Below are 24,063 nucleotides of genomic sequence, written 5' to 3'. Positions count from 1 at the left end.
AAACATGACCAGTTATCCTGCTGCATTATGAGCACTATTCACTTGCTGAGTTTTGGTGTGGAAGAACAGAAGCACACAAAGTTAATACCAGCCCTTGGCAAATGGGTTAACCTGAGAATAGGCAGTTCGTATTGTTTCTTAAGAAATACTATCTAGGTGATTTTTGTTGCTGTCGTTGTTAATCACCACACCAAACAGCTAGAGAAATGTTATATAAATACTTTAGTAAAGACTGTAGTCATGTGGTCACTGATTTTAACAGAAAATAAGACAATACAGAATAAAAACCATGGAAGGAAAAATTCAATGAGAGTGTGGAGAAAGGGTCTTCAGAGAAAGTCTTGGAAAAAAAGTGACAAAAACATGAATTTTGTTAAAACTTTTTAATATTAAAAAGTGGCATGAACTTTCTATGTAGAACAAAAATCTTGGGAAGGCAAAATTGGACAAACGCATTCGAACAAATAATAGTGCTTCAAATGAATCCCATCACCTTGTGATGTTTCTTATAAACCATCCCTAAGCCAACACCAGATACAAGTACAATCCTAAAAAATGAGCAGCAGTCCAGGGCCTCCACATTATTTCATGCAGAAAAAACTGTTAACCAAAGAAGGACCTGTTTCCTTTATATTAGCTCCTGCTTCTGAAGCATTATAATCCCTTTAGCAGGGTGCTCACTCGGATGCACTTATGATGGAGTGCCTTTCTGCATCTAGTTCAACACCCAGTGAAAGGCATGGAGGCAAACAAAGCACTGCCCAGGACTCCACACTGCTGCCCTTGAAGGCTTACAAAACAGTAGTTAAAAGTTCTGGAGTGTGCACCACATTGCCAGCAATGGGATGTGTCACCATAGCAGATGTCAAAAGAGTTAGGCTAATATTTCTCTCTAAAGTACATCTGAAATAGAAAAATCTTTAATATACACCATTTGTAAACAAAATTGCACTTGATTTTGCTTCTTCAAATGATCTAAAATCACACTGTAACAGTCTCTCTCTCCCTCTGTTGTTTGTTGTTGCTCTTTTAATCACTGATAGAACTGTGGCTCCTTAACGCAGGACTTTTTTTTTTTCCTCTAAACTACCTCTGCAAGATTTAACCTTGTCTTCCCAGGAAATGCAACGATAATTAACAATTTCACCCATCACCTATGTAATTCCCTAAATAAATAAAAATTACAGGTAGTTGCTCCTGGATATTACATATTATGGCGTGATGTCACAGTTCTTCAGAGGATGTTAGATTTTTTAGTTTGACAGATTAAACAATTTAAACATTATAGAAGGTTTAGGAACAACATACACAAGTTGCATAAACATCCATGTCAGGGTGTGGGAGGGAAAGGGGCACCAATGCTGCAAATAAAAAACTTGTAGATTCTTTTCATCCTATGAACTTGTTTTCAAGAGAATGTTCTCCTTGTTCCAACACCTCTCGCCAGCTCCAATGCACAAAGATCAAAGAACAGATCAAGATGTCATTGCCTCCTTTAATCCCATGGAGCAGTGCAGTGACTAACATAGAAGCTGATCTCTTTCCAGGTCCTAGCCATCCTCAGTTGCAAATCTTCCCATTCTTTACTCCATTTTGGACCTTTCGAAGTGTGTGATCATTCGTTCCTAGGAAGGAAAAAGTTATTTTAGGTATATTAATTTTAAATGGTCTACATTCCAAATATCTTTTATAAAAATCATCACAGGTTTTCTTAAGTACTTGCTTATGTTCACTGGCTATTTAAAGCAATGCTTCCTAAGCATCTATGAAGATTTTGAAACATACAGATGTTCAGGTCCAAAGATTAACTGAAGCAAAATCTCTAGGGTTCTGGACACCATAAATCAACAAGCCATAAATCAAAAGGAACTGTGTATTTTAGAGTCACTTAAGCTTTAACAAAAATGTGTACCTCCTGTGATTCAGGAATTTAACTTAATGAAAGAGTCAAGGATATGGGCAAAGATTTAGCTTCTACCATCTCTACTACTGTAACAATACTAGAAAGAATTGTGTCCAAAAATATAAGACTGTATAGACAAACTACGGTATATCCTGATTAAAATTACATTTGATGAAGAAGTTCTAGACATCTGTTGCACAACAATGCACATACAAATTAACACTTTGCACCTGAGAAAGGTTAGAATGGTAGATTTTATGTGTTTTCCATTATAATTTTTTAAAATCATGTAAAGAATTACATTTGATTATAAAACAGTATTTATAATATGCTGTTTCAATTGAAAAAATTAATGTAATACTATTAAATTTCACAGTAACTATACAGGAATTTTACTTTAGAATATTCTTCATTTTTCCCAAACTCTGACAGAACTGTAAATCCCTTTGCAATATGATCAATTACATCAGAAAATCTATCCTTTTCACATTTTTTTCTTAGAAATACCCCTCCCTGAAGCTCTCTGTTCTCCTGTTCCATTCTGGACTAACTGCTCTCCAAACCTGTTGCTCAGCTGTCACTGAGAATTTCTTACATCATCATCCTAGGAATTTATCCCTGCCTCTGTGTCAAATTCTTGATTTCCTGGATCCAAAGTCTTTCTCTTCATAGCTCCCTCATATTCATATATTTTATGAATAAACATCTACATAGTAATTTTACTTTAGAATACTTTCTAATTTTATTTTAGAATACATTTCCTGAGAAAGCACACATAGGATGTCAATTATTTTATTTTTTACATGACTGAAAACATCTTTTTTTACCCCCAGTTGATAATTGAGTATAGAATTCTAGTTTGAAAATAATTTTTCTCAGAATTCAAATACATTGTTCTATTATCCTCGAGCTTCCAATGTTGTTGAAGAGTCTGATGTTGTTGAAGAGTCAGACTCTTCAACTCTAGTCCTTTATCTGTTTCTCTTGTAATTCATTTAAGCTCTTGAACCATTTTTTCATACAGGAAAATGTAAAACCATGGAGTCTGCCACCAAAAGTACTACAATAAACACATATTCCCTGAACAGCACAGCTGGGTTTCACATCCTCAGCCCTCTCTCGTTGAAATATGGGTGTTGGAAAGCTGAAGCCAAAAGGGAAATCCTGAAGGCCAACCCGTTATAAGCAGAAGGTGGCGCCCAAGAGAAAGAACTGAGAAAACACCACAAAAAGCCAAGTGTTCTGTAAGCAGGCTTGTCTGAATGGTAGAGTTCTCAGTTAATTCAATGCATAGAACAGCTAAGGAATCTGACACTGTGCTGTACTACACAGCCAGTGAGTGGGAAGTGAAGAAACCATTTTTTTAACAGTCAATCCAATATAGTAAGTCACAACTGGGCAAAGGCTTTTAAAAGACTTTCTGAAATCAAGATAATCTAAACATTCAGAACATGTCTAGAAGAGGTTTCCATGAACTCAGACTGCAAGTCTTATATAAGACTTCATGAGAAACCTTCTAGGTGAAGTGTATGGAACCATATTAAAAGAATAAAAATCAACATAAACATTTTGGTGTTGTTCAGTCTTGGAGTTGTGTCCAACTCTTTGTGACCCCATGGACTGCAACAACATAAACATCAGAAGTATACTAATTATCCTTATTATCAGTAAGATAGTGACACAGATAGTACTGATAGTAGGTAAAAAAAATCAGGCCATTACTGAGTCAAATAAATCAGTGTTCTTGAACAAGACTGATGACTGCCTATTAAGCCACCAGACACAAAGTTTATGTGTATATTATTTGATTACTAACCTCATCTGAATCCAGAAGGGCTGGAAGTGCTCTAAAGAGAGAAAAACAAACTGATAAATGTAAAATAAAGCCATAAATGGTTCATAAAGGATAGTGGAATAATGACTACAATTTAATGACATTTCAGGAAAAGACAAAAAAACCCACAAGAATCAGTTACTAAAATTGTATGGACTTTAATAGGACCAATGTTTAATTAACATTATAGACATCGAAAGGAACTCAAAAATTCCAAAAGGATTACCCCACTGATTTTAGGAAGACCTATAGCTACATCTTTCTGAGCAGAAATGTCATCTGAATGAACAATCTGGATTACTTTCATTTGTATTAATACATCATTCCTAGTTTTTAGTTTCCAACATCTTTTAATGTTTTTAATACTTTAAATTATTTCCAATAATTTAATCTTTTACTTTTAGAGTTAACTACAAGCATTCTCATTACTATGTTCTTCAGCTCAATTCATTTAAAATAATAAAATACTACTTTGAAAAAGTATTCTTGTGGTAATGATTCAAAAACTTACACATCTGTCACAGAAGAAGGAACATTTTCTTCTACCCACTTTAAATCATCTTCCTGCTGAGAACGCATAAATGCCAGATGTTACTAAAATGCACCAAAATATACATCTCAAGTAAGGATCTAAAGAGGTCTCAATTTAATCTTTTGTCACTCTGAATTAGTATATTCACATAACAGGGCTGAAAACATAGAAGTCAAATAATTTAATTTGAAAAAGTAAACTATATGAAATATAAAATGGTATCTTTTTTTTTTAATTTTTATTTTTACTTTATTTTACTTTACAGTTCTATATTGGTTTTGCCATACATTGACATGACTCCACCACGGGTGTACATGCCTTCCCAAACATGAACCCCCCTCCCACCTTCCTCCCCATAACATCTCTCTGGGTCATCGCCGTGCACCAGCCCCAAGCATGCTGTATCCTGCATCGGACATAGACTGGCGATTCGTTTCTTACATGATAGTATACATGTTTCAATGCCATTCTCCCAAATCATTCCACCCTTTCCCTCTCCCTCTGTGTCCAAAAGTCCGCTCTACACATCTGTGTCTCTTCTGCTGCCTTGCATACAGGGTCATCATCGCCATCTTTCTAAATTCCATATATATGTGTTAGTATACTGTATTGGTGTTTTTCTTTCTGGCTTACTTCACTCTGTATAATCGGCTCCAGTTTCATCCATCTCATTAGAACTGATTCAAATGTATTCTTTTTAATATCCCTAAATGCTTTCTTTTCAATAGTGTAATACCTAGAAGTTCTTACTTCATGTAAGCTTTGAGCCTTAAAAATAAAATAAATTCTAAAGCCCTTTTAAATGTAGAGTGAATGCACAGTTCTGAAGGAAAAAAAAGCTGACTGAAAAAATCTTGATCTTTTTTTCTATTAAAAAAAATCAAAGTATAGTTGATTTACAATGCTATGTTAATTTCTGCTATATGGCAAAGTGTTCAGTTACATAAATATAAATATATATACATATATACTTTTTCATATTCTCTCCATTATGGTTTATCAGAGGATTTTTTTTAAAAAATTATATTGGAGTACAGTTGAATTTCAATGTTGTGTTAGTTTCAGATGTACAGCAAAGTGAATCAGTGATACATATATCCACTTGCTTTTAGATTCTTTTCCCTTATAGGCCATTGAAGACTAGTAAGTCGAGTTCCCTGTGCTGTACAGTAGGTCCTCGCTGTTTATCCATCCTATATATAATAGCTTGCATTTGCTAATCCCAAACTCCCAATCCTTCCCTTCCCCACCCCTCCCCCCTTCCAACCATAAGTCTGTTCTCTATGAGTCTTTTTCTGTTTCATAGATAGGTTCGCTTGTATCATATTTTAGATTCCACATTTAAGTGACATAATATGTTATTTGTCCTTCCCTTTCTGACTTATTTAGTATGGTAATCTGTTCATCCATGTTTCTACAAATGCCATTATTTCATCCTTTTTTATGGCTGAGTAGTATTCAATTGCGTGTATGTACCACACCATCTTTAGTCATTCATCTGTTCATGAGTATTTAGGTTGTTTCTATGTCTTGGCTATTGTGAATAGTGCTGCTATGGACATGGGGGTGAGGGGGCGGGGAGTGCCTGTATCTTTTTGAATTATGTTTTGTCTGGAAACACGCCCAAGGGTAAGATCCCTGGATCATATGGCAACTCTTTCAGGAGCCTCCATACTGTTCTCCATAGCGGCTGTACCAATTTACATTTTCAACAACAATGTAGGAGGGTTCACTTTTCTCCACACCCTTTCCAGCATTTGTTATTTGCACACTTTTTTATGATGGCCATTCTGACCAGTATGAGGTAATATTTCATTGTAGTTCTGAAAAAATCTTCATCTTTACTATAAAAAAGACCACCTTAGGTTATTAAAGAGGCTATGATTACATTGATGAAAACCATTACACAGAAACATCAGTATGGTCTGGAACTTTTTCAGGACATAGCAGCAAACCATCTAGTTAAAGATTACTAGGTCCCAGACAGAATCCCTTGCTTTCTGTTTTTAAAAATGCTAATTATACAATAGGTTAAAAAGAAAAATCACTAAGACCTGTACATAACTGCTGAGGTCCACCAAGAGCTAGAGGACAGGGCAAAAAGAAAAGATATCATACTTACTGCTTTATTTACTTTACTATTTCCATTTGGTTCTTGTTTGGTACTTCTCATTTTCATCCCTTCTGTAGAAGGAAAAAAAAAAGTAGATACGGTTAACTATGTCAATGACCACACTGACAGCAAAAATAGATCAAGACCTTCATTTTAAGCTTACTGACACTAAATTATACTACAGGTTAAGTTTCTTCAACTTTACATTTGTGCTGGAAAGTTCAAAGTAAAATTTTCAGCTCATCGATAGCAAGTAAACTGGACATTTAATGTGCCATTATTCACTGAACATGGTTTCATCTTAAGACTGATACCCTTACTTTTGCTTTCCTCTGACTTTACCACATACCCAACTGAAGAACAGCATGTTGTAAAAGAATAAATGTACTTATATCAAAGTCTCTTGATTTTGACACTCACAATGTTACACTTCATTTACTCTATTTCTAAAAACCAGAAAAGAATAAAGCACAAATAAAAGGTGAATTTTATCACTACCAAAGCTTTCTTTCAGCATAGGTTCCTTTTGTTCATCCTCCTCCTCTTCCTCAGACAATGGTGAAAAGGCAAACCTGACAGAACAAAGGTAGAACAGAAGGAAAAAATCAGAAAAGGAAAAACACTATTCCATTATCTGGATTTTACAGGACTAATTATGGAAACCTCAAATTACAGTCATTCATAATGTCAGTTTCATGAATAACACAACAGTTCCTTCCCTTCAGAAAGCTCTCAACTGCTGCTCTGAACAAGAGAGAAGCAGGATGGTATCATATTCATGAGTGCAGGCTCAGCCACAGACTACTTGTGACCTTAGACAAGTTCCCTATTCTTCTCTGTGCCCCAGGTTCCTCATCTGTAGATGGGGATAATAATAGAACATTACTGTAATAAAGCAGGGAAGTTATTTCAAATAAAGGGCTTAGAATAATACTTCACAGTAAGCACTCAATTAAATGTTCATTTATAAGCATATGTACCACACAAGGGTAAGCATGTAATTCAAAATTTCAGCCTTCAAATTGGTAGTTATGATTTGCAAAGTCTGATCGTGTTGTGTTCCACGTAATTTATCTCTCCTTTGCAACCTGCAAGAGGTTCAGCAAAGCTGCTACTGGATAGGTAATTCTCAGAATGCTTAGCTGTGAACTCATTCTGCACATTTCATTTTACTGTTGCTTATTATTTTTATTTTCTTGTTTTAAAGTCTCCCTTACATTCCTATAAGCTAGGAATAGTATAGGTGTTCAAGGGTAACTAACAAAAATTCACAATCCCAGCAACCCCAAGGCACTCACTAGTACTGAGTATATGCTGTGTGTCAGTGTGTTCTTAAAAGTTCACCTTGTACCCACAGAGAAATCTAGTCTTTGCCCCTGACTGATGGGAGGTGATCTCTATGTCCCTGGCATGTCCTGCCTGATACGAGTGTCACTGGTTACCCACTCTGGCTCTGGCCACAGGACAGTCTAACAATGTGATTTGCGTTAAGCTCTCTGATGGTCAAGAATCCACCTGCAATGCAGGAGACCTGGGTTCGATCCCTGGGTTGGGAAGATACTCTAGAGGAGGGCATGGCAACCCACTCCAGTATTCTTGTCTGGAGAATCCCCACAAACAGAGGAGCCTGGTGGGCTACAGTCCCATGGGGTTGCGAAGAGGCAGACACAACTGAGCGACTAAACACAGCACATACTCTGGGCACACAATATCACTTCCAGTCTCCAGAGGAACTAGCAACTAAAGATTACAAGCCTGACCTCCAGGCCCTCCTTGGAGACTGAAGGTTACCCATACAGGCAGCAGGTAATCAAATTCCAATAGTGGCCCACAGGCTCGGGTGAGTTTCCCTCAGCTGGCAATACTCAGTATGTACCGTCACTGTCATATATACAGTGCAACCAGGAGGAAGGAACACCATCTGTGACTCCATGGGGAGCAGACAATTGGGAGAGATGCATTTGGACCCCTCCTGGACTCTGTATTGTAAGTCTCTCCTCCAAGCTGATTTTAATGTTTACCCCTTTGCTGTAATAAACTATAGCCATGAATGCAACAGCTTTCAGTGAGTTCTGAGTCCTTTGAGAGAATTATCAAATCTGAACTGGTTCTGCAAACCCCTGAACTTGCAACTTGTGTCAAAAGTGAAGACAGTCTTATAGGGACCATTCCCTCAGATTTTGCAGCTTGGCTAACTCCATGTAGCCAGGAACATTTCTTGGTCTTTGTGGAATGTACTTCTGGTTTGAGGGGTGGGGGATGGAAAGAGAAGGTAGATAGTTCACAATAAATAAAGTATATACATTTTAGAAGATAATAAGTGCACTGAAAGAAAAAATGGGGCAGAGGGGTATTGGAGAATATAAAAATAAATGTATGTAACTGAGCAGGACCCTCTACGATCTTCCTGGGATAGTTCCTCCCCGCCACTGCCCCCTCCTCCCTGGCTCCAAACCCTCTGCTGGCCTTTTGTTTGTAGAAAAACTTTAGCTTCCTGGGCCTTCCCCGAGTTCCGAAGAAAAAATTCAATCAGTGAAATGAGAAAATGCAGAAGCAAAGGAAAACAGTCAAGCAAGACAAAACAATAATATTTTAGCCATTTAACAAAGTCAAAGACACTTAACTTCCTCCTTATGGGGTCTAAGCCATATCCTTTGAGCTGTTTTTCAGATACTGAAACCCCCACCAGGTGGAACTATGTGCTGCCAAAAGTCGATAGATCCCAGACTGGTTGGAACCAGAAGGTTGATGGGTACCGACTCCCCATTACCTCACCTCCAACCAATCAGAAGAATGTTCATGTGCTGATCATGCAGCCATACCCAAACTCCCTATCTTTAAAAACTTTTCTCGGCTCTGGAGTAGGAAATGGCAACCCACTCTAGTATTCTTAGCTAGAAAATCCCATAGACAGAGGAGCCTGGTGAGCTAAAAAAAAAAAAACCTTTATCTAAAAACCACTGGGGAGTTTGGGTCTTTTAAGCCTGGCTGCCCGGACTCGCTTGTGTTCTGCAATAAACACTGTACTTTGCTTCACCACAACCCAGGGTCAACAGATGGGCCTTACTGTGCACAGGCAAGCAAGCCCAAGTTTGGGTTGGTAAAATGTACAAGGGTATTTAAAACATTCTTATAGCTTATTCCTATATTTAATGTTCCTGTGCATAAAAGGTATTTATTTACAGTAATATTTACTACTACAGTAATACAGTAATATTTACTGTTTATTTACAGGCCATTATTTAGACTAAAGCTGGGTTTTTTTAAAAGTATCCATAATTTTTATTTTTCTTTTATCAAGAATAGATTACAATGTTGTTTTAATTTCTTCTGTAAAGAAAAGTGATACAGTTATACATACATATACATTTTTTATATCCTTTTCCATTATAGTTTATCACAGAATATAGAATACAGTACCTTGTGCTATACAATAGGACCTTGCTTATCCATTCTATATATAACAGTTTGCATCCACAGCAGGCCTTTAGAAGGACCTACTTACAATGATGCTCCATGGCTGATGTCCAGTAACTTGGTACTCAAACTGCTCCCTAGCTGGTTAAGGGTGGACCATTGTACCTAGGCTGTCTGTACAATGCAATCTATAATAAAATTTGCTTTGCTTCTGGGCTTTCAGAATTTTGGTACATATTAGGTACAGAGTGGGGCTTCCCAGGTGGCACTAGTGGTAAAGAACCCACCTGTCAAGGCAGGAGACATAAAAGACACAGGTTCGACTCATGGGTTGGAAAGATCCCCTGGAGGAGAGCATAACAACCCACTCCAGTATTCTTGCCTGGAGAATCTTATGGACAGAGGAGCCTGACAGGCTACAGTCCATAGGGTTGCACAGAGTTGGATATGACTGAAGAAACTTGGCAGGCAGGAAGGTACAAGGTGCTTATGTGGCCAGGCCCCGATAATAACCTGAGTGCTGAGTCTCTAATGGTATTCCATGGGCAGAAACATTACTGTATTTTTTGTGTTGGGAAAAGAAGCATGCACAATGTATAAATACTTCCTTAGAGGTGGAGAAGAACATCAGCAAACAAGGATTTTTCTATACTCTACCTGTGTCTTTTTCTCTTGCTGATCTCACCATTTTGCTGTAATAAACTTTGCTCTGGGATTTCCCTAGTGGTCCAGTTGTTAAGAATACCCCTGCAAATGCAGGGAACACAGGTTCCGAACACTGTTCTGGGAGGATTCCACATGCTGCAAGGCAACTAAGCCTGTGCTCCACAACTACTGAACTCACACTCTAGAGCCCACAAGATGCAACTACTGAGCCTGCACACTCTAGAACCTGTGCTCTTCAACAAAAGAAGCCACTGCAATGAGAAGTCCATGCACCACAACTAGAGAAAGTCCTTGTGCAGCAGTGAAGACCCAGTGCAGCCAAAAATTAAGAACAATTAATCAATTTTTTTAAAAAAAGTACTACTGTATACTGAGTCTCATGAGTCCTTTTAAACATACGTGGCCTTGGGAACCCTGAAACACCCAAAGTGGAAATAGTCCAAATGCCTATCAATAGGAAACAAGTTAATTAATTGTAGTACATCTGTACCATGTAATATATATAATGTCATCCATGAAAATAGATGGTTTAATTTAAACCAGTTGTCTGTGTACTCCACAGTGCACTGCTGAGTGAGTAAAACAAGATTCCACATGTGAACAAGGAATATAATCTGGAAGACTACATCACATTAACACTGCAATTACAGGGAGTGTGCACAATGTACTTTCAAAAAAGGAGAAAGGAAGAGAGGTAAAGCAAACTTTTTTTTAAAAGACTGAAGAAAGGGAAAATTCTTGTGTATAGATATAGTCAGCAAATGAGCAGAAGATCAGTAGATCAATTTGTAGAGGGAGGTGGCAGCAAAAGCTGAGAAGCTGCCAGAAATGATAGAGCAGTGGCCCCGCGCAGTGCACTGGAAGACAAAGCTTCTAAGGTAGTGGCCTGCAGAGTCTGACCCAGAGTACGAGGAGGCAGTCGGCAGGAGGCCCTGGTCTCTGGGCAGCCTCATTAAGAAAGGCGGCAGAGCCACATGGAAGCTTAACACTTCCTGAGCACAGGTCCCTTTAGCTCAGTGCAGCCACGAATGCTGAGATAAACGTGCCAAGGGAGAACGGAGAGCAATTTCTGCTCCTGGCCAAGTCAGTCAAGAGGGCAGCACTGGCCACACTGATCCACCAGGTGCTGATATCTACATATTTGGGGAATTGCTGGGTATGCCTAACATTAGAGAGCTGGTTAAGGGGAACTTTGCTTCCACACTGCAGCTGCTGATGGCGTTTCCTTGCAGGACATATGCTGACCACTGAGCTGAAGCTCAGACTCTTCCCCTACTCACTGAGGCTCAGAAGGATAAGTTTTGACACCTATCAATCATCAGCCTGGCTGCCAAAGGCAAGTATATCCTATATGCAATACTGTGGCAGCCTGCATCCGGCAGAACATGTGGCATCTGGAAGGCCCTGTTTGTGGACATGCTTCGCCTTCCAGCACAACCAGAGGCTGAAGGCTGATATCCAGGCACCAGGACCTCATTATCCAAATATAACCACGTTATTCTGAATTCAAATAAATTGCTATGTTGACAATACAAAGAGTATATATACATATATCAATATATAGCATGACACAGAAATAAATCTATGAGACGTCTAGCTATTAAAAAAAAAATTAATGTAAAGCAGGGTCACGAGACCCTTGGTTATACCATCTCAACTTTCCCCTCTTTGGTGGTACAGTTGTATAATATAAACTCATAACTGTCTAAAGCACAAGAAGAGAAGAGAAAAACAAGGAAAACAAAGATATGGCTAATAACAAAATAAAAACAGCTAACTCCTAAATAATTGAGATTTGCCTACAGTTAAATAAAGCAAATCACATATCAATTTTTATTCCACAGTCACTTAAGTTCTCATTTTACCCTTTCTGTTGTTACAGTAAGCTGAGCTAACAACTATAGAAATTGTTCTTTTCTCCTGGAAAGTAGATAGGTGATACTCCCATTAAAACTGTCACAATCTATTTTCCTTTTATTTACCTGTACAAATATTAACAGAAGATGTCAGAACTGACAAGGACCATATCAATAGGTATCAATTTCCTCCCTCATTATACGAAGAGGAAACTAAGGCTCAGAGAGATGCAGAGAGGCAGCATGTCGAAAATCACAACTCAAACTAATAGGAGAGCTAAGACATGAGCCTAATTTCCTAAATATGGACCCACAAAGCATCATTCCCATTATATGACACAGCCCTAACAGTGTCACTCACTGAACTACGCCTAATTGACAACACATCCATTTAGTGGTTATCAGCTTGAATAAGAAGTGTCCCCAAACCTTTGGTTATTCGCGGATGGTCGCCAGAGAACCATGATGACAAAGAGGATCATGGAGAATAACAACCGCCAGATGGCATCATCCACCCACAGCTCCCGCCAATCCTACCAAAAGGGGAGAAAAAATTTATATATTAATAGATCATCTTAACCAGCTGTTTGCAAAGCCCTTTGCATAGAACAAGAACCACTTATTTATTCATTCAACTTATATTTACTAAGGGCCGGTTATGTGCTAATAAGCACTGTGCTATGTGCTTAGGATACAAAGTAAATGAACCTAATCTCTTTCCTTGAAGTGTTTACTAAAGAAAAGGCACTAAGCAGACAGATTACCTACCTGTCAATGCTTCATTATAGCTGAGAATCTTTAGGGAAGGGTTTTAATATAAGGTCAGAGAAAATAATATCAGGTTGTTATTTTTTAATAATTTTTACTTTTATTAATTTTACCAAAATAGAGCTCAAGCTCTATTTTGGTAAATAGAGAAGAAAGAAATGTTACTGGCCATATTCTTTGTGCTCAGATCTTAAGGATATGGTTTTTACTCAGATCAGCATTATTCACACAAACTTAATGTTTAAGACTCTGGATTTCTTGTTTGAGAATCTTTAGTTAAGTCAAGATTGGGTTATGACAGTCTCTGGTTATCATTTATAAAATTCTCTTGAACTACTGGTATATATCATATATGGTATATATAAAATACTCAGGAGGAGAGAAGCATTCTAACTCCCAGAATGAAGACCTAACCCTAATTTTTTATAAAATGCAAACCTTACCACTGTCATCAACACAATTGTCTGTATACAACAAGCGGTACAGTATATCTAAACGTATGTTGTTTGTTAACTCACCGACTGACAAGTTACTATCCTGAACTTCATGGTTGTCCAGATGATAAACACAATAGATGCTAAAAGGAAATCAAACCTGGTCAATGTGAATGCTGGTTTACATCCCCCATTACATCCTTCAATTCTGGTTAAGTGGAATCTCACACATCCCTAACCCCCAAACATGATCACCACACTTTGTTATTTTAACATACTTATTCAATACAAAACTACTTAACTACTCGATATAAGGCCCACGATATGTACTCTTGTCAAAAATTTCTGTACTTAAAAGAGTAGTTTTGTTTAGTATCTGACTACTTCAGTAACCCTGAGAACTGGAAAAGACAGTATTGAAAATATGGCTTTTCCTAGCAACATCAATAATTTTTTCCCCTTCATATTGTAAATGTTAATTTTTTTGTTAGCCAGTCAAATGGAGGGAAAGGGTTGATGAAATGACTGTAAAACACACACAACTGTTGGTTCCAGTCATAGGCCAGACCTCACTATACTGGTTACAAGAGCCAAAAGGCAAAAAATAAGCCTACTTTGGCTATGGTCTATCTAATGCCTATATTCTACGCATGCTTAGTAACAGACGTGGAAGGAATATAAAGGCAACATATCCTGGCCTAAAATTCTATACAAGGAAGTATTAATTAATGTCTTCTAAAATAAATATGAATGCTATATGGCACTGAAACTAACTTGCCTCAAGAGAAAAGAATGAACACAGGATAGAGATATACAGAACTACATAAGAAAGTAAATGCAATTATTCTTCATCTATTGTGCTTAAACTAAGTGATTCTCAGTTTCTTCTGAACCACAGACCCCTTGGAGAATAACAAAAGCTAAAGACCCCTTTCCCAAGTAAAATGCACAAAACTTTTCTATGTAATTTTAAAGAGCCCACCTATGACCTCTCGGGTTAAGAATCTCTACTCTAAAAGGATCCCATTTAAACATCAGGAAGACTTACCTGCCACTGCCAAGATAAGTGTGTTGGTGAAATGTCGATACAAAGAGAGTTTTACGATGTTCCTCCTAAGTTTTAGTAGCTTCATTGTTTGAGTCAGGCTAATAAATATGTGTTTGAAGGTCAAGGAAATCAACATTCAGAAAAAAACAATAAGCTAGTAAATTAATTCTTAAGTTTCTCTGAGGATCTTATCAATGATAAGAGGCCTTACAGCTCGCTTATTCTCAATCTCACAAACACTCCCAGGCCTCACCATGATTAATAAGAAAGTCTTCATTTTCAATGAGATACTGAAGAGAAGATAGAACCAGGATAAAATGAGAATGGAAAGAAGAGAAAAATTATTAAAAATTGAGAAATTAAGACAGGAAGCAGCTTTCTAGAGAAACAAAAATGAAAAAGAAAATGAAGACAAATGGAAGAAAATGAAAATGAGTAACAGGCAAGGGAATAGGAGTCACCATTATTTTCTCTCTTCCTCTAAGGTTAAGTATCTCTGTTCTCACTGTCCCAGCTAATCCAGCCTAGGGTCATAAATACTTATGCCTACAACCTTCTACAGTTCTACACTTAGATCCCTTGTGTAATAATAAGAAAACTACCATCCGCTGCTAGATTGATCCTGAATTAAAAGGATGGTACAATTACAATTGGCTGAGTATTCCAGGCAGTTAGCCTCTGAAAGTAATGACTCTCCATTTTCAGAACATTATCCCCAAGGAGAAGTTGCCACAGAAGACAGAAGGGGAACTGATGACTACTAAAGAGGATAGCTGCCCTCACATCCAACTTTCAGAATGAGCAGACACAAAAATGAGTGAGCTGGAGCTTGGTCTGTGCTTTGACAAATATCTAGCTGGAACCTAAACACTGCACTATCTCACTGTTTGGTCTTGTCCCACTGTCCTCTTCATTCCTCCCAATATTTATAGAGGTTCACAAAGCACACTTGAAAGATACTGATGTAGGAAAGCTTAATCATTTGAACCAAAAACATTTTAATTTCAAAGATTTTTGATAAATGACAATCTACTCAAATTCATAAACTTATTATTTTGTTTACATTCAGCCTTTTATACCATTAGTTTATCAAGACAATAATATTGCACAATTATACCTAGAAGCATATACATAAAAACCAAAAAAATGAAAAGGACAGAAATCCCAAAACTCAAATCCTTCATTCAACAGGCCAAACCTCTAATAAATAGTATTTGATTTTAAGAAGCAGGAGAAAAAGAAATTTGTCTGTTGTGTGCTGGTTGACTTCACCTGTAAATGAATCAATATTTACTTCAAAGAGTAAAAGCCTTCAGACAATTCCAAGTCACCTTCTGAACAGGGGTTCAAAACATTTGACCTGTTAAGGACTTAAATCTGCTACACTCATACAGAATTTTAAGAGTCAAATAACCTTATGGAGTCTCAAAACCATATTTTAAGAATCAAAATTTAGTTTTCAAAGCATTTAATAATTTCTAGAGGCTGAAAGAAATGGCAGAGCAGCCAGTTATCTAACACTAAGTGGGATGCACAAATAAGTCCAAAATCAAAGTTCATTTTTTAAAAAAGGAGGAGAGGTAGGTATAAAAAGTAAATAAATAAAAGGAAAGCCAGAAGTTTGTATTTTGTGCTCAGACACAGTCACTAATTTCTGATGCAATTTGAAAAATTAAAAACAAACAAGAAAACTGCTTACCTCAGGCCTCAGGTTGTTAGACTGAAAATTCCCTAATCCCAGACTAAGGAGTAATCAACAAAACTGGTTTAAAAAAAAAAATCCTTTACAGAAAGATCATTTTCTCCAAAAGGAGAAAATGGATGGCCATCAAACTAGCCAATGAGAAGGATATCCACCAGCAAAGGGCAGTGTCTAGGAAAGCCAAGGGGATAAAGGCCAAGGAAGCAAGATCAGTCTGGGCCTGCAGACAAAGAAAAAGAGATGGTGAAAAAAGAGATGTCCAGAGAGGCATAGAGAAGAAATTAGCATGTGATTCTGCATTTATATAATCAGCTGGAGTGATTTTTGCATTTGAACTGAAAGAAAACAAAGTGGAGTAACATGTGGCACCTACGCCATTCTTTCCTTCTGATAAACCATCATGCAGAATTTACAGCTGCTAGCATTTCACACAACTTGTTGACTACAATCTCAACACAGTGAAATACGCTGCTAACTAATAAGGGACAATCACTATAGAGATCTTAGCACATTAAGATCCACATTAAGAAGTGACTATACCAAAAACGTTATGACAGTATACGTTCCCATCCCAACCTATCATTTCCCATCATTTTGATTTTGGCTCTAAGTCAAAGATCCTTTTCACATTCAAAATTTTCTGCATCATTTATATACTAAGAATGACTGATTCCTAGAATTGTATACAATGTATTTTATGAAAAAAGATCATCTCAAAATAAGATGTAAGGCAAGCAAGTACCTGTCCCCAAAATTATGCTGCTTGTTTTCCTAAGTTTAAGATACTATTTATTTATTCAATCCTAATTATTCAATCACCAGGGCATTATTGAAAGGATATCCATAAAATAATACAGGCATCAATTGCTGAGAGGGCCAGGTTTACTATCAAAGTCAAGGGATAAGAAAAATACTACAGTAGTAGGAGAAAGAAAACGAAATTGAAAGAGGGTTAAAGTTGCTGAAAGTCTAAGAAAATTACATACAGAGGACAGCGCAACTTGAGAACCAAATGTGCATCCATAAAGTGTTTCATTTAAGGGGCAATTTGTTGCAAAACTTACTGAGCTCAGTTTAACTGAGAGAAAAGTTTACAGCATTTACCATCTTTAATCTGACAATTTATAACAGAGAGTAATGAGCTAGGGAGGCCCACTTCTTCAAATTAAACCAGCTCTATCATAAATTTCTGTATCATATATCTCAGTGCTTTGGTTTTCATCCCTGATAAAGGCATAATTATGTAATTCTCAATAATTATATAAAACATAATCAGTTCAATTTTAAGAAACCTCTGAAATTCAAGTCCTGGTTAAGCAAAGGGCACTGTCACTTTAAAACAAAAATCAGATTAACCAGAAAATGCGTGATTACAATGCTTGTCTCTTAAGCAAGAATGGAGCCCACTGCTCCATTGCTGCTTCCCATTAAGGAACTAGTAAATAAGCAGTAAATTTGGGGACAGGTGGGAAAGCATTCACTCCTCATCACACATTAAATTTATAAAGCTCTAAGGGATTAAAAAGAAAAAATAAATTATACATACATTTGGAAACCAGAGCCCAAAGATGACTTAGAGGAAAACAGTAAAGAAGCCCACAGACAATTCTAATTAACTTCAAGACAAAAACAAAATGATCACAAAATGGAGAATGACCACAGAAACTCAGATTGAGCAGTACTGACCCCAGTAACTCTGAGGACCCCTTCCATGCCAGAGAACAAAAGATAAAGGGCCCCTGCTACCACAACCTTGTGAAGAGTGACTCCAAGGCGAGGCCTAAAGAGGAAGAAAAGAGATAGCTGAGTACAAATGCAACAAACCCTAAGACAAGCTAAGTAACAGAAACTCATGTTGATTAACACAGGCTAACAACTTAACAGAGATAAGCCAGACATACTTGATCTACCTGAAAAAAAAAACTCAAATAGATGTATGGTTTTAAATCAAGACAGTAAACACTAGAACTTGAAATCCAGTCCCTTATTACTAAATTTTTCAAAACCTTTTTATTACAGAGGATCCCAAAATATATTCAATAGTATAATGAACCCCTATAAACCCATTATTCAGTCCCAAAAGCCATCAACCTACAACTAATCCTGCCTCATGCACATCTCATCCACTTTCCATCCCCATATTATCCTGATACAAATCCTAGAAATCTTACCTTTTATATATATGTATTTGCATATACTTTAAACAGATATGGACTTTGAGAAAACATAACCACAATATCATTATCAAATCTAAAAATTTTAACAGTTCTTTAATAAAGTCAAAATCTTATTAAAACTCATTAAATAGCCTGTTATTATGCTCAAAATTCAACAAAATATGAAAAGTGCGAGTAGCTTCAGTGTTATCCGAGGAAAAATCTTAGACCCTTGAAATTCAAAATACCTTTTAATCGAAATATACATTTTAAGAAGACCCCAAGATGATTCATTAGAGCATTATAGTGTGAGATGCATTATCCTAAATCATGTCTACCTAAGCGTTACCAATGCCTATTCTTACATTTTGTTACATGCTAGAAAAACTGCAAATGGACAGGAATTTATCTCCCCACTGTTATTATCTTAGAAACCCAGAATGTTTCCTGGCCTACAGGAAGCAACCACACACATTAAATGAATAAATAAATTGCAAAAGTGAGAACCCCAATCCCATTTAAAGCAAAACTCTCTTAAATAAATGAATAAATTAAGGTCCCCCATTTCTTCAATTCCACTTAAAGCAAAACTCCTTGAAAATAACTGCCTATAAAGGAACGTTACGACCAACCTAGATAGCATATTCAAAAGCAGAGACATTACTTGGCCAACAAAGGTCCATCTAGTCAAGGCTATGGTTTTTCCAGTGGTCATGTATGGATGTGAAAGTTGGACTGTGAAGAAAGCTGAGAGCCGAAGAATTGATGCTTTTGAATTGTGGTGTTGGAGAAGACTCTTGAGAGTCCCTTGGACTACAAGAAGACCCAACCAGTCCATTCTCAAGGAGATCAGTCCTGGGTGTTCTTTGGAAGGACTGATGCTGAAGCTGAAACTCCAATACTTCGGCCACTTCATGCGAAGAGTTGACTCACTGGAAGAGTCTCTGATGCTGGGAGGGATTGGGGTAGGAGAAGGGGACGACAGAGGAAGAGATGGCTGGATGGCATCACTGACTCGATGGACATGAGTTTGGGTGAACTCTGGGAGTTGGTGATGGACAGGGAGGCCTGGCGTGCTGCGATTCATGGGGTCGCAAAGAGTCAGACACGACCAGGCGACTGAACTGAACTGAACCGATACCTAATTCCTAATTCCTCTCCCCTATTTAAGAGAATTCCTCCTATTTTCTCTTAAACTCACTCCAATCAAGCTTTTCGTTCTGCCCCTCACCAAAACCATTCTTATTTAAGGTCACTAATATCATTCATGTAGTTAAAGCCCATGTTCACATCTCAATCCTCTTACTTGACACAATTTACTCCCTTCTTGAAACAGTCTTCAGCTTTGTTTCCCACTTCACTGGTCACTTCTCAATTTCCTCTGCCCTAAAAAGACCCTGAAGCTGGGGAAGGTTGAAAGCAGGAGGAGGAGAAGACGAAAGAGGATGAGATGGTTGGATGGCACCATTGACTCAATGGACGTGAGTCTGAGCAAACTCTGGGAGATGGTGAAGGACAGAGAAGCCTGCTGTGCTGCAGTCCATGCAGTTGCAAAAAGTTGGACATGACTGAGCAACTGAACTACAACAATTCTACTTCACTTCGTTGACTTCTAAATAATAATAGTTCAAGGGATCAATCCTTTGACCTCTTCTTTATATACACTCACTTCCTTGATGGTCACATCCTATCTCAAGGCTTTAAATAACACCATCTGACCTGTCTCTTGAGAAACCTGTATGCAGGTCAGGAAGCAACAGTTAGAACTGGAAATGGAACAACAGACTGGTTTCAAATAGGAAAAGGAGTATGTCAAGGCTGTATATTTTCACCCTGCTTATTTAACTTCTATGTAGAGTACATCATGAGAAATGCTGGGCTGGAAGAACCACAAGATGGAATCAAGATTGCTGGGAGAAATATCAATAACCTCAGATATGCAGATGACACCACCCTTACGGCAGAAAGTGAAGAGGAACTAAAAAGCCTCTTGATGAAAATGAAGGAGGAGAGTGAAAAAGTTGGCTTAAAGCTCAACATTCAAAAAACGAAGATGATGGCATCTGGTCCCATCACTTCATGGGAAATAGATGGGGAAACAGTGGAAACAGTGTCAGACTTAATATTTTTGGGCTCCAAAATCACTGCCGATGGTGATTGTAGCCATGAAATCAAAAGACGCTTACTCCTTGGAAGGAAAGTTATGACCGACCTAGAGAGCATATTTAAAAGCAGAGACGTTACTTGGCCAACAAAGGTCTGTCAAGGCTATGGTTTTTCCAGTGGTCATGTATGGATGTGAGAGTTGGACTATAAAGCAAGCTGAGTGCCAAAGAATTGATGATTTGGAACTGTGGTGTTGGAGGAGACTCTTGAGAGTCCCTTGGAATACAAGAAGATCAAACCAATTAATCCTAAAGAAAATCAGTCCTGGGTGTTCATCGGAAGCACTGATGTTGAAGCTGAAACTCCAGTACTTTGGCCACCTCATGAGAAGAGTTGACTCATTGGAAAAGACCCAAATGCTGGGAAGGATTAGGGGCAGGAGGAGAAAGGGACGACAGAGGATGAGATGGCTGGATGGCATCACCGACTCAATGGACATGAGTTTGAGTGAACTCCGGGAGTTGGTGATGGAAAGGGAGGGATGGCGTGCTGTGATTCATGGGGTTGCAAAGAGTCGGACATGACTGAGCTACTGAAGTGAACTGAACTGATGCCCTGATGACTGCCAAGTTTATATCTCTGCCCTAATTTCTTCCTCCTACTTTCCTCGTTCAGATATCTGAACTCTTAATCCTGGCTCTACTCCAAATTATTACACCTAAAATCTTCCTGAACTCAGTTAAATGTCACTTCCATCCTTCTACTTGCTTAGGTCAAAACATTAATCGTTGGCATCATCCCTGATTCATTTCTTTCTTTCATATCATATATTTGCTCTATCAGCGAAATCCATTGTCTCCATCTTCAAAATATAAAAGAATCTGACCACATCTCAGCATCTCTTCCCCTGGGTGTGTATATAGTTCTTTCACTAACTTGGATTTTTTCTTAAATGTCACTAAGTGAAGCCTTCCTTGACCACCATAATTATAATTTCAAGTTCCCCCTCCTGGTTAGAACTCTCTATACCCTTTCCCTGCTTTATCTGCTCACTGACACATTAGATTTTTCACTCACATATCTTTGTCTGTGCACCTGCCCCCCCATAAATGTAAACTCCAAGTCTTTTGTTTTCTTGCTGTATCCCTAGGACCTAGAACCACATCTAATATATAGAAGGCACACAAGAACGCTCTTCTTATTTAAAAAATCTGATTTGCAAGAATATTTTGGAAGAGTAAAGACATCAAGTTTACTCTAAAAGTTTGATGTTTCAATGTCATTTGCTACATTGCAGGTTTCCTGTAGATGCTCCTTGAATTCTAACCAGTGAAATCAAACCCTAATGTTTTTCCAACTTCTGCAAATCTCCAAAATTTCAGATGTTTTTGATTTCTTAACTATCTCTTATATAAACTCTTTCAGAACTACCTTGGGAACCTGAAACACTGCTTCAATTTAATCAGCATTTTAATTTGCTCTTCCATATAGGAAGGCAATACTTAAAGGCAATACTTACTTGACTATGCCATATCCCAGACTGACTATGATGACCAGGGTTCGAGCCAGTGAGCGTTTAACTGCAGAAAGCAGCTCTGCAAGGATTAGGGCACCCTGGACTGTGAGAAAGAAAAAACAGAAAAATAGTGCAGCATGTAATCCAAGTTTGGGAAAAGGTGCAATTGCAGACCCAAAATGGAGATTTCTAACATTCTTCAAAACAAACACTGATATCAGTCCTACTTGAAAAGAATACCGATTCTGTCAATGTTTACAAGTAGAAGCTGATATTATTTAGGATCTTCTTCATGTGGATAGTAATCTGGGTGTGTCAATTTACTTTTCCCCCTCCACCGCTCACTTCACTAAAACCTCAGAATACCTTACCTTATTTGAATAATTTATAGCATCTAAGGAGAATTTCTCCTATTTTAAAAAAACTGTGAAATATAGCACAGAAAAGCACAAAAGACAAACAGAATTTTCAACTCTTTTTTACATCTATTATTTTCAAGCCATTTCAAAGACTAGGGAAAGATCTAATTAGTATATCTTACAGTAACAATTACTAATAATTAAATGAAAAAATAATTATATGTATGGTCAGATGAGAGAACTGAAGCTATCAAAAAACACTTCAGTACAAAATAATTTCTATCATTATCTATTCACCTTACTAAACCACAAATACTCTTCTATTTTCATGATATTACTATATTTTACCAAATAGACTTCCCTGGTGGCTCAGACGGTAAAGCGTCTGTCTACAATGCGGGAGACCTGGGTTCGATCCCTGGGTCAGGAAGATTCGCTGGAGAAGGAAATGGCAATCCACTCCAGTCCTATTGCCTGGAAAATCCCATGGACAGAGGAGCCTGACAGGTTACAGTCCATGGGGTCACAAAGAGTCGAACACGACTGAGTGACTTGACTTGACTTTACTTACCAAACAGATACACGCCCCACACCTCTAAAGTGAAAGTGAAAGTGAAGTTGCTCGGTCGTGTCTGACTCTTTGTGATCCCATAGACTGTAGCCTACCAGGCTCCCCTGTCCATGGGATTTTCCAGGCAATAGTACTGGAGTGGATTGCCATTTCCTTCTCCAGGGGATCTTCCCAACCCAGGGCTCGAACCCGGGTCTCCCGCGTTGTAGACCGACGCTTTACCATCTGAGCCACCAGGGAAGTCAGCTCTAAGGTAGCTTTGAAATCAAGGTGTGTCTTACAATCAATGGCATCTTACAATTAAATTAGTAGTACTTTCTTTCTTATTTCTTAGATGCGTGTAATAATGGTACCTTAAAAATCAACAGCAACTAAGATTCAATGATGGTGAAAATATTCCCAAAATGGCCACTACTGTTGCAACTTTTGTGAGTACATTTCAAAAAAATTATTCTTAAATCTTCCCTGGTGGCTCAGATGGTGAAGCGTCTGCCTACAATACAGGAGACCTAGGTCAGGAAGATCCTCTGGAGAAGGAAATGGCAACCTACTCCAGTACTCTTGCCTGGAAAATCCCACAGACGGAGGAGCCTGGTAGGCTCTAGTCCATGGGGTCGCAAAGAGTTGGATACAATTGAGCGACTTCAGTACCATACCTTACTCTTAAATCACTGACACCACAAGTTAAGAGATTAAAAACAATGTCACAATCACAGTGATTCTGCTTAAGTTATCATAATCAAGTAACTAAAAAGCCACATCTACTTAATGACTGCTGACCGTGGGAAAATTATTCTTAAGTCTCACCTACCAATCACTCACAAATTGGCAAACATTTTTTGGTACATACCAGATTCTCCTTTGTATCGGATGTTTTGAAATTCTGCATAGAAGACAGCTTTCTCAAGCATTCCCAGAAAGATGACAGCACCGATCCAAAACTGAATTCTCAGGAGATCTCTCCAATAGCAAGCAGACCATGCCAGCCACAGAACACCAAACAGGACATATACAATACACATCACCATGAAAAACTGTCATCCAAGTAGGTAAAAGAGAAACAGGAGGGTCAGGGCCAAGAG

The 24,063-nt window shown here is 37.9% G+C and overlaps 1 protein-coding gene across 4 annotated transcripts in view; it reads right to left on the bottom strand.

Annotated features, from left to right (window-relative positions):
- Positions 1–387: 387 nt before the first annotated feature.
- TMEM87A (transmembrane protein 87A) overlaps positions 388–24,063 on the bottom strand; it is a 40,425-nt gene continuing 16,749 nt past the window's right edge. Inside the window, exons 9-20 of one of the 4 annotated variants that reach the window (XM_068964633.1) lie at positions 23,832–24,015; positions 22,055–22,154; positions 17,960–18,053; positions 17,115–17,186; positions 14,572–14,680; positions 13,608–13,666; positions 12,751–12,854; positions 6,881–6,954; positions 6,392–6,453; positions 4,249–4,304; positions 3,720–3,750; positions 388–1,625 (exon numbers count right to left, since the gene is read on the bottom strand). In XM_068964633.1, the coding sequence (XP_068820734.1) occupies positions 1,584–1,625; positions 3,720–3,750; positions 4,249–4,304; positions 6,392–6,453; positions 6,881–6,954; positions 12,751–12,854; positions 13,608–13,666; positions 14,572–14,680; positions 17,115–17,186; positions 17,960–18,053; positions 22,055–22,154; positions 23,832–24,015 (987 nt within the window). In that variant the 3' untranslated portion in view covers positions 388–1,583. Of the gene's footprint in view, positions 1,626–3,719; positions 3,751–4,248; positions 4,305–6,391; positions 6,454–6,880; positions 6,955–12,750; positions 12,855–13,606; positions 13,667–14,571; positions 14,681–16,424; positions 16,494–17,114; positions 17,187–17,959; positions 18,054–22,054; positions 22,155–23,831; positions 24,016–24,063 lie in introns of those variants that run through there. The other 3 variants (XM_068964634.1, XM_068964635.1, XR_011144422.1) reach the window with 3 other exon arrangements.

This window comes from Capricornis sumatraensis, chromosome 2, assembly GCF_032405125.1.
Source record: "Capricornis sumatraensis isolate serow.1 chromosome 2, serow.2, whole genome shotgun sequence".
In the NCBI taxonomy this organism is placed as follows: domain Eukaryota; kingdom Metazoa; phylum Chordata; class Mammalia; order Artiodactyla; family Bovidae; genus Capricornis; species Capricornis sumatraensis.
Note: the sequence above shows the minus strand (reverse complement) of the source record. Positions and strands in the feature narration are given on the sequence as shown.